The sequence below is a fragment of the Eurytemora carolleeae genome, unplaced genomic scaffold (assembly GCF_000591075.1).
Source record: "Eurytemora carolleeae unplaced genomic scaffold, Eaff_2.0 scaffold87, whole genome shotgun sequence".
NCBI classification, from domain to species: domain Eukaryota; kingdom Metazoa; phylum Arthropoda; class Copepoda; order Calanoida; family Temoridae; genus Eurytemora; species Eurytemora carolleeae.
In genome coordinates this window covers 338,383-350,245 of record NW_019396127.1, presented here as the reverse complement: position 1 = coordinate 350,245, position 11,863 = coordinate 338,383, and the positions used below count along the sequence as shown (strand labels likewise).

At 32.7% G+C, this 11,863-nt stretch overlaps 1 protein-coding gene across 1 annotated transcript in view; it reads right to left on the bottom strand.

The window, feature by feature from the left end:
• Window positions 1-6,662: 6,662 nt before the first annotated feature.
• The window catches only part of LOC111695747 (serine/threonine-protein phosphatase 4 regulatory subunit 3A), a 38,185-nt gene continuing 32,984 nt past the window's right edge, over window positions 6,663-11,863 (bottom strand). Inside the window, exons 18-21 of the mRNA XM_023465175.1 lie at window positions 9,450-9,492; window positions 9,170-9,276; window positions 8,534-8,610; window positions 6,663-8,039 (exon numbers count right to left, since the gene is read on the bottom strand). Coding sequence (XP_023320943.1) covers window positions 7,732-8,039; window positions 8,534-8,610; window positions 9,170-9,276; window positions 9,450-9,492 — 535 coding nt within the window. The 3' untranslated portion in view covers window positions 6,663-7,731. The remainder of the gene's footprint in view (window positions 8,040-8,533; window positions 8,611-9,169; window positions 9,277-9,449; window positions 9,493-11,863) is intronic.

The following is an 11,863-nucleotide window of genomic DNA, read 5'->3' as shown; positions in this document are numbered from 1 at the left end:
CAGTACAATACAGTAGTTAGATTTTACATACAAAACTACTAAGTAATATTTATTTATGCAACTTTTATTCAACTTTTCTTCATTCATTCATTCATTCACCCAACCTTGCATTCATCCTTATATTCATTCTTTTGTGTATTAATCCTTTCATTCACCCATTTATTTATTAATCTATATATTTATGTATTTTCTGCAAATCAAAATATTGAGAAATCAAATAGTGGTATTTTATAGTTGCCTTTTTATTCCTTTCTAAATTATACCGGAGATTTTAAACAATAAATTCCGCACAATATTTCGAAGAATAAAGACAATCAACATGTCGTCTTTCAACTTAAGTGGGACACCCCTCTACTTCATTTTGGGCCCGATCGGTTCAGCCGTTTTGACGTTTATTGGATACAAACAAACAGACAGACCAACAGACAGACAAGCCAAATTTATATATAGATAAAACAAGAAATTCGTATATATGTTCCCTCTGGCCGGCCAAACGGCTGGACCGAATAGGTTTTTTAAAACATTTTTTTCCACGGTCAATTTCAAGTGATCCTTTATTGAAAAAGTACAAGCTTGATTCAAAATATTACCTTTAAACCCTTTTCTACGTGACAATGAGAAGGATATTGTTAATTAATTACTCTCTTGTCTCTACTACATGATTCTGCAGATCACATTTTGTTTACTCTTAAACCCAGGGTTCACAGGAAAACGTTGTGAATTAGACAATACTAAACTTATCTATCTATCTCTATTAAGTATTCAAGAATAACAATATCTACATAAAAGTTCTTTTCTAATAAAAATTTACAAAAAAAAACCTTCACAGTAATTTTTAAGTTTAAAGTAAAAGAGAACGCGCGGACGACAATCATTTTACTGTTTTAAGATATACAGGGTGTCCCACGAAACATGACAATAGGAAGACGACTTGAAAGTCGTCTTTGGTATTTGAATTTATTTGTGACATTTAGTCTTCTATCTACTTTAACATGTATGATTCTTGAAACAATTATCACATAATTCTCCTAGCCCTGGCATTTTCAAAAAGTGGTCTGCGTTTTTTGTGCTTTCAATATTACCTGAGATATAAAGAGTTTGGTTCAGATTTCAATTTTGTTAAATAAAAGCAAAATTGTCGAAATCTGAACGAAATTCTTCATATCTCGGGCAATATTGAAAGCACAAAAAAGGCAGACCACATTTTGGAAATGGCAGGACAAGGGAAATTTTGTGATTATTATCTCTAGAAATTTACTTCTAAAATTAGGTTAACAAATAAACGCAGCAAATTATATCAAAAATCAAGACGACATTCAAGTCGTCCTGCATACTGTCATGTTTCGTGGGACACCCTGTATCTATATATACTTTACTGCTTGTTTCATGTTCATATTTTCCCCGACAACTACAGTACGCTTTTCTTCGGATCGATAATTTCTATATTTAGTCAAACGGTTCTGTTTTCCCGGTCAATTTTTCAAGAATATAACTTAAAGTTAGAGGCAGCCGTCGTTCCTGGGGAACGCCCGTTTCGTTCTTTCACGAGAACGAACGGAACGAAGGATTAAAATAAAGTAGGAACAAGCTCTGCCCTCAGGGCTAGGCGTATTTCCTGAGGAATGATAGTTGTTTTACGGGAACGAAAGGAATGGAACGGAACGAACGATTTAAAAAAGTTGGAAAATGCCCAGCCTTACTTAAAATACAAGTAGTGTAAACATGAGTATGGGAAAGTTACCAATAAATAAAGCAACTGAAAACTTGTTTCTTTCTTTGGCGAATAATTTTACAATTGCCATTACAAGAAGATATAAAAGAGAAGACACAATTTAACCTTGAGATCATCATAGTATTTAGTTTCAGGTCGTCTTTACAGTCTCACTCTTTTTTCAGGGTAACCCGGTACATTTTGGATACAAGTTTAGAATAAAAAGTCCACAGTCTTCTGAACACGTGTCTGCGATCTGGGTTGGATTAAAAATGTCCTCACAATTTTGTTTTTGTAATTTAAAGCAAACAAACCCACACTTCAATCTTCATTCAAACATTTTCCACCTTTCACATTCAATACAATAGGCTTACATGATGCTTTGACACCATTTCTAGTATTATTTGCTTGTGGGTTCATCATACATCGATTCAGCCATTTTAAAGTTCATTGAATACAAACAACCAAGGTTTATATTTAAATGCTAAAGTGCAGTAGCGTTTCTTTGAAGATATACTAAATTATAAAAGATAGGAAGTTAAAATATCGCTGATCTTTTTGTTTTTATAATTGCAGATTTCTAAGAAACGATTCAACTTTAGAAAAATCTATTTTTCAATCTAATTGCAGCCCAGGGCGTATACAGAAATAAATGTAGGGGGCGGGCATAACCGGAAATTCAAAACATTTGGCTTCTTTGATATCAGGCATAAGTATAAAATACTTTAAAGGTACACATAAAGGTTCAAAAAAGCATTGTTTCTAAAAAATCGACATTTTATTATGCTGTTATGTTAATAATAGTTAGTATTTAAACTAGAGATAGTAAAAGACATTTTTGAAAATGAAAAACTCAACTTAAACTTAAATTCTGAATGAACAGCAAACTATTTTTTTATGTTCTTCTCTCTTCAATAAGATTTGAAAAGTGTGAAAGCCCTTGATTGCAACCATAAGTGAATTCAGTGAATGAATGTACTCAGTCAATTTTTACTTGCACCAGTAGCGGACAATTTGTATGACACGAAAAATAGCATTAAAAGCATGAATGATGTCTGAAAAATAGCATTAAAAGCATGAATGATGTCTGAAAAATAGCATTAAAAGCATGAATGATGTCTGAAAAAAAACATAAGCATGAAAACCTTCAGTCATGGTTCTCCTAAAATCTTAAAATTTGAATTTTAGAAAACTCAACCTGCAACCAGTGGGATGAGTTTAAGGAATAAATTTTATTTTGTCCCAATGTTGATGAAAATCATTAATTTATTTTAAAAAAGAGGGAAAAGGGTAAGTTTCTCTAAATGAAAGAAATGATTTTAATTAAATATGTTCAAACATAAATAAATAAAAATGGCCAAATCATTAATTGCAGTCAATTTTTTAAATTGGAAGAAAAAATTACCTGTAAAATATACTATAAATTACCTGTAAAATATACTATTAATTACCTGTAAAATATACTATTAATTACCTGTAAAATATACTTTTATAAAACAAATTTAATTTCTTAATGCTCTTCCCTTTTCACGTTTCGTTTCCGTTCTTCTATTTTGTCTCAGGGGCTGAAATATATATAGATAAAGATAAATCCCCCCCCCGTCTTTCCCCTTCCATCCAATCGAGTTACATTTTCACCATGAATGCTTTACTGCAAATAAAATGGTTTTTCTTTAATGTCAAGAACATGAAACTCGGAACAACTTTTACAGGGTGTAGACTAGGGTTTCCACCTACAAAGGAAAACCGTTTCGAGAAAATTTCGCATTTTTTATTCTGTTTCGCGAAAAAATATGAAATTTTCGCCACATATGAAATGCGAAAATTTCGCGAAAAAATACGGATACGGAGTTTAAATGTAAAATGCTAAATTTTTGCGAAAATTCATCAAAAAAGACAAAATTTTGAGAATAAAAGATGCATATTCTGCGAAAATTTTCGCAACATTTTTTCTCGCGAAATTTCGCGAAAAAGTTTGCGAAATACAAACGAAAATTTTCGCTTTTTTTGCTAAACATTTCGTTCGCTAGAAACCCTAGTGTAGACTGCAGGTTCACTATATAACTTAGAATTGTGCTGCAGAATCAGAGCTGGCAACTTTAATACTGTGGAGTTGATAATCTGCAGATTAATTTAGTCCTTATTAGAAACTAATATCTTAGGAACCCCGCGCTGTCCAGGTAGGTTACTCGTAGTTAATACCGCCGTTTACCCGCACTTACTCGATTTTAATTGGGAGCTACACTTAAAATCTTAAAACTTGGCTTAGAAAATCCCCGTCGTTTTCCCAAGTTCCCAAATGAGAATTTGAGGTAAATCGGCCGAGGACTTCCTGAGTTATGATCGGACAAACAGACAGACAAACATAGATTACTACTTTATGCATAGATTCCGCATGGTAATCGCACACTTGATGAATAACTGACAAGAAGAGAAGGCATTGGCCCTCAAATTATAATTTTGACCTATGTACTAATAGCTAAGTATTAATTACAAACTATATTACAAGAATTTGAAACTAAATTTGCTCACGAGCAACCAAATTTTTATCATTTATGCGTAGTATTTATTGTTTATACATAAAGATTTATTTATAATTTTCATTAAGTACAATTGAGGGATAAGAAAAGTGAAACTAGGGAGTAACAAAATCGAAGATTTTAGGAGGGGGGGGGGGGTAAGTGGCAAATCAGATTAACAACAGTACCCTAGGACTATTTATTTATTCAACATTGAGGAAAATATCGTTGATTTTGTCTTTAAAAGTATTAAATTCTGTTAACTAAGTTATTTGTCTCTTCTGCATAAAATCCGCAAGTGAGTTTAAAACACAGATAACCACTAATAGAAATTTAAATTAGATAAAAATAAGCATAGCCACTGAGGGGGGGGGATAACTGCAAGGTTCAAAATAATAAGCATCGAAAGAGGGGTCATAACGCGCCGTCGCCAAGATATCCTCGATAACAAATTTATGAATATATGTCATTGATGAAGATTGAAGAGTTTTAAATTCAAGTTAGTTAATTAAGAATTAATTGATTAATTAAACATTTTAATTGGGCAGGGTGGACTATATTTCTTTGAAAATAATGAATGGTTCCCTTTCTAGGAAACTCCATGTTCATTTTAATTGGAACAGAAACGCAACCTTTTATTTGATGAATAAAATAAAATAAATTTTTCATTATATTCTGAAGATCAAGACATGAAATGAAATGGAATTACTTTTGTTCATTATTGATACGACTCTTATAACAAGGAGCTTTCCTTGGGTTCCCACTAATTGTGATGAAGTATAACATCTGTATTTATTTAACCTTTATTTAACCTCCAAAAATTTAGATTTTTAAAAGTTTTAAATCCACTAATAAATACAAAAAATGCTAAACTTTATAATCTACTAAATGCACGACGAAAAAATGTGTTCCGAGCTGAGAACTTTTGTGTTGTGGATATCGAGATCAATTCTTGATCCCCTAACTTATATAAATCTGTATTCAATATCCTGTGAAAAGCCAACCAGAAGCCTAGGAATTTTGCATTTAACCAATGAAAGAACAGAAAAATTGCGGATATCCAAAATCATGATATCAGACAGATTCTGCTTAAAATTCACCAGTGCCAATAGTGGATATCAAGATCATAATATATGATGAAGATTATGGTTAACAAACAGTAACCTGAGGTCCAGGGTTACTCGCAAAGGATATGAGTTCAAGGGCGGACTATACCGATATCTCAGATTTGAACCCCCCCCCCCCTAAAAGTTTTAAAAAAAGAAAAATTTCCAATTTCTTATTTATTATCACATATCAAAAATGAAACATGAAAAGAGAAATAAGTATTTTTTCGGTAATTAAGAAATAAACAATTAAGTCGCTGTCCAATTTATAATTTGAATAGGAATTTAATCTGTTTACAAATTAAAACGAGTTTTCCATAATGAACAATATGGAACATTTTAAACATTTTCCCATATTGAATCAAAAGTAATAATGTTGGTGATTATCTATTCTTTTTGGAGTGCTTACTAATAATTCAATAAACCCTTTTTATTACGAGTTATGTGAATTTTTACAGTGATACCAGAAAAGACGACTTTTAATCTTAAGTTAGGACTTAAATTAGTCCAATTAACATCAGACATAACAATTGTACAGTGTAAATAAAATAATTTCACCTAAATTTTGCTTTGCTAAGTTACTATTAAACTTGCTTTGTAAAATCATCAACACGCTGAAGATTGCTGTCGTCATTCTGTTCCATTGTTTTCTGGCTATCACTGTATGAGTAAACAGTTTTATATTTCAGTTCAGGTCCTTTGTTCAATACTATTTTCGGTGTGTCTTTCATCCCTTGATGCTTTTAATTCATTTCATGAATTTCCCGAAGGGGGGGGGCGGCTATACATAATTTATATTCATGATTCCCTGAAGATATAAGCTTGTTCCTTCCTCTGATAAATTATCAAATAATCCATTAAAATATATTCAAGACAGAAGACTTAATTTTCCTTAGAATCCTCATACTTTCAGTTTCATGTCGTCTTCACAGTCTTATTCTTTGTGGGTAACCCTGAACACGAAACGTCCTTTCAGCTTAGGTATTTTTTATAATACACTGTATATTGTATAAAGAGTTAAACAAGAGTTAAATTTTAATTTCTGTATTTCAAAGATTTACTAGAACAAAATATTGTTTTACGCTGGCAGCAGGATTTAAATATTTACGATAAGTCAATCCACCGAGATAGTTTAAGAATTGTGTACACTCAAGTTTAAGATGTATATACTGTACAGTTGGAAAATTATAGCAGCCTTATAAAATTGTACAGCGGACGACTGACAGTACAAAATCCTATCTTATTTCAAGCTTTCTTAAATACAAAATGTACGCTGCATCATGGTAGAATTAGCAAACTAAATAATTAATTTAATTCTGCACAATGTAATGGTGTACATGTTTATTAAGGAACAAACTAATAGACAGAGAAAGATATCCCTGAATCTTATCAACTATGTATACAACATTATTTACAAAAAAAACACTAGATGAAATTATATTTCGTAATTTCAGGTATTTGCTGTTGAGAGGTAAGGAGAATTACTTTACTGCTTTCAGCTTCAAGCAGACGAATGTCGCGTGAAAATATTTTTAAGATTGCGTTTACAATTTTAAACACATCAATTGAAAATTTGTATTTCTCCTTAACTTTTCTCCCTTTCATTCAATAATATTTTGTTGCACGACAAATTACGGAAGATTAAAAAAATAGAATACAAAGATTTTGTTTCGCAAGTACAGCGTACTATTTTCAACGAATTGTTTGAAAGTAAAACGATAAATAAAAAGTCTCATTAGCGACATTATGCTATTACTCGAGTATTAAATACTGTGTCAAAGGCAATTAAACCCCCGCTCCCCGTATAATGAATGTTTTCTGTTAGGTAAGTAAATTTTTCAAAGTTTAACAAATTTTAGTTAAAAAAGAAAAATATTGACTAGGGTTCCAAAGTTGCGATTACGAGATTGTGATCGAAAGAACGCTAGAAACATTCTACGTCATTATTTAAAAATTATATTTAAGAAGTATGAAACCTTTGTCAATTCTATAAATGAATAATCTTATCATAGTTAAATTGACTTGAATGAATGTGTTTGAAGATTAAACACCCCAGGAGCTAGTGTCATTATCTATATAATGTACTGGAGTGAATACCCCCCCCCCCTTAAACAACGCGTATTAAGTTATCCTGTTCCTTTCTTCTTAAATAAAACCCTGGACCACTTAAAGAAAAAAGTCAGTTTAAATGTAGTTTTTAATTTGGAATTTTATAATTTTGTTTTAAATTTTTCAGTTTAATATATACACTAAGAATTTAGTAGAAAATACATGTTTAATAGTATTAATAGTATTATTAGTATCATAAATACAATGTCGCCCAATTTTTAACAACATAATAATAATTACTTTGAGCGTAGTCCCCCCCCCCTCCTCCCCCGCGCAGGCAATCATTTTACGTTGCTTTTATTTTCTTAGCTTGGGGCTGCATATCTTCAGTTTCTGCTGCGGGCTCATCATCACTGTCAGAATCATAATCCACCAGGGATCCCAGGCGCTTCGCGGCATTCGTCTCAGATTCAGATTCAACTTCCTTCCCGTTGGGAGTATCAGGACCCACCACCTTCTCCTTAGCTGCTAGCTCTTTGATCTTGTCCTGCTCCATCAACCTGTCAATGGTTGGGATAAGGTCGGGTGCAGTGCTCTGAGTAACTTTGTTCTCCTCAAGGACGGGTAGGCAGGAGGGAGAGGGTCCAACAATGTCTAGAAATAATAATTTTGAAAATTTTAATGAAATAATTTGTAAAATGTAAGTGTAGGTATCATATACCCCATTATACTTTTTTGGAATTATCGCGCGACTATCTTACTATCTTAACCTAACCTAGTCTGGAGAAGTGTTATCTCGCTAAGATGCCAAAAAATGATGGAATGGCGGTGGGTCATGAGAGTGACGGGGACCAAATAATCAGTTTTTAAAAAGCAGATTATGTCAAATTTTGAAGTGCCTCGGATTCATTTTATTTTGACCCGGTTTTAACCTTAAAAAATACGGAAGGAGTAGCTCAGAAATACGTTTTTTTTTTTTTTACCTAAACTTATTTAGCCTATGAGATATAAGATATCAGCAGCGTATAAATATCCAAAACTTTTTTCGTGTTTTGAGGGAAGTAAATTCTTCGATCTAGGACCATGGATTAGGGGATCGCAAATTTTACGGGCCCGGATCGAAAGAGCCAAAATGTTGCTTTACTTACTTTCGTCGAGTTCGTCTTCGTCCTCGTTAAACCACATTTCTTCGTCTTCGTCCACTGCTCTCTCATCCCTCCTAAACCTGGATAAAGCATATTTTAGTTCTTCATGAAATAAAGGATGATGAAAACCATGAAATATTCATGATTTCAACTCTTAGCAACAGGTTCTACCATTCCTTCACTTATCGTTAGATATTAAAATGTATTCTGAAGTGTGTCTACACTTTTACAGGATTAACAACAAAGGATGAAACTGAACGGAAATTGACCCTTTATTTTCCAATATTCATAGTTCCCTGAAATTGTTTACCAATTTCTTTCATCAAGTATATAATTCAAATACTTTATGTAAGTCATAAAACAAAATTCAGCTTTTAGATCGGCAGCGAATTTAACTCAGAAGGTATTCTACCCAGTGCAGGGGTGTATATTTTCTTTAAAAATCATTCCTCTCTTTGGAAATAACATTTTCCCTGTAAAAAGGTATGATTGCACTGAACACGCAAAAAAAATCAGGGGTTATGTTCGATGAATTGGGGAAATAAAATTTTTAAGGGAAACTAATTAAAAAACGTATTAAAATTTTGAGAAAACTTTTTCATTACCCCCGACCCCACCCTCCATACCCCTGTTTCTTACCTTGATCCTGGAGTACCCCTGAGTATGCTTGTAACAGGTTCAATTGTTCCTCTATCCTTGATTCTATCCTGATGTTGATCATAGCGAAGCTTCAGGGTTTTGAACGTCTAAAAAAATAATATTAAAGGGACTGTATGCGTAATTCCAGTGTCCCTCCAATCAAGGATGGCAATGCCCCATTCACACCGGTGACTTGCGCCTTTCTACGTCAGGAAAACATAAAGGAGTTATCATAACTTAAGACTTTTAAACTATGTTAAACGAAGACAATCTGACAAACCTTTATCAGATCAAAAACCTGGAAAATATTGTCGTTCTTCTTGCTTTAAAAAGTGTTAGCACAATTACATTTGAAATCAATTAGTTTTTGAACCGATTAACATATTTATTAGTCTTTGCAGAGCCCGCGATTTAAAAAACTCGGGAAAATACGGCTCGGGTCTGAGCTGTCGTTGGACCTTATTTACGACTTTAGCTTTCGGATTCAAGCTGCATCTTATTTTCTACAGAGTTGAGTTCAGAAAACCGGTTTAATATTCTATTTGGCGGATTTTCATGGTAGGAATTGGCGCATTCACAGTTTTTATGAGAACAAGACGCAACATTGAGACTTATTCTCCACTAAAACCATCCAAGGTCGGTTTTATTTTCATTGGGCTTAACTCCTAAAGTCGAGCCGAAGATCTTGCAACTGTCAATCACGTGACACTCAGAGTTGGGTCAAAGATTGGGCCTAAAAGTCGGGTTTAAGGAATTACGGCTCGAGCCGAAGTTTATAAATCGCGGGCTCTGATCAGCGAAGCTTTTAAGGATACTTTTGTGATTATCCCTCCAGTCCCTTAAATCTCACAATGTCAACAATATCATTTCAGAATTCTTTTTTACGCCTTTAGAGAAAAATAAATTAACCATGATTCCCGGGATTTATTTATTTTAAGAAAACCTTGGGGGTGGTTATTTTCCTTAATCTCCCTGGGGAAATGGTTTTTAGTCAAATCGTCTTGGGAACCTTCGATAATAATTTTTTACAACTACTTTACAGGGAAGTTAAGAAAATTTTACCAAGAGTTTCCAAGACCAATTTTGCTAACAAAACATCCAGAGCGAACAAGTAGTTGTACTCAATTTTATCGTCTTTTGAGATGAAAATACTAGAATTTTTTCTCGGAAACTTTGCAGAGCGGGTGGTTATTTTACACAACTATCTCAAGATAAGTTTTAATTAACTTAATTTCCTTCTGATGGGGGGGGGGGGGGTCATATGTCGGTAATGTTAGTCAAAAAGCGGTAAAATAATGAATAACAAGAGGAACAAGACGAACAATAGGAGACAAGAGGAGACAAGAGGAAAAAGGGGAACAAGAAGAACAAGAAGAACAAGAGGAACAAGAGGAACAAGAGGAACAAGACGATCAATAGGAGACAAGAGGAGACAAGAGGAACAAGAGGAACAAAAAGAACAAAAAGAACAAAAAGAACAAAAATAAAAGAAAGAGGAATATGAGATATGACCATTGAAAAGGCATATAAATGAGAAAGAGAAATTAAATGTGTATCAAATTTCACAACTTTTACCATGATTGTAAATGCAAAAAATGAGTAACTAAAAATTAGGAAAAATAACTTTTCCATCAAGAAATACGGATCAAAAGATCAAGAAATGCCCCCCCCCCCCGTTCTACTTTTTACCCTGTCTAAGATAATTTTCTCCTAATAATCTTGAATGTTTTCCCCCTTTGCAAAAATAAGTCGACATTATAATTTCTAGGATAGAAACTAAATTATTCATTACGTAAGAGCTCATCTTGCAACAAAGAAAAGTATAGTTGATAAAAAATTGTTTGTTTGTTTTTAATAGCAAATATACTTTTTATTCAAGTTATTCTTTCATTTTCTTTTATGTTTTACTTATTTTTTATTCCGATATCTTTCTTTGATTCCCTATTTACATTTAGATTATTGTTCCCATTTTTCTGTTCTCCAATTTCCCTCCAAATTCCAATTTCCCCAACTAATTTCATGTTCCCATTTTTTTGTTATCTGCTTCTTAAATGTTCCCATTTCCCATTTCCTTAAAGGTTTTATTCAATTTTGATGGAATTTATCACACCTAATATTTCCCGTTGACGGGTGATTAGGTGACTTTATTGCCCAACAACAGGGCGAAATAGTAACCTTTTCACACTGCTATTAAAATATTAAATTTCTTACCTAATTTTTCTCATTGTAGGGTAAAAAAGTTACTTAACTTTATCGACCTGCTTTTAAATAATTTGACTAAAATTGAATAAAACTATATATGTTGTGGAAATGGGTACGAAAAAGTTTTGGCTGTGACGTTCGTTCGGTGTGAAAATACTTTCATTTTGATCTTAAACTAACTAGCAAAAAATAAAAATCCCGGCAGAAACTTTTTTGCACTTAATAATACCCATTACAATGACATAAACAGATGTTATGCCGTTGTACTCATTTTTTTATGTTTTTGTTCGCATTTTATTTTTGATTAACTATTTCTAAATATTTCCCTCCCCCTCTACTTTTTCTAACCAAGAGCAGAAAAGTATTGCAATGCTTATTATCAATCTAGAATCCCAGCGGTATAAAAAGAAATAGTGTTTCTTACAAATATCCCTCTCGAATTATTTTTAAAAACAAAAACTAAATCCAATAAGAATAATATAATAATTATCC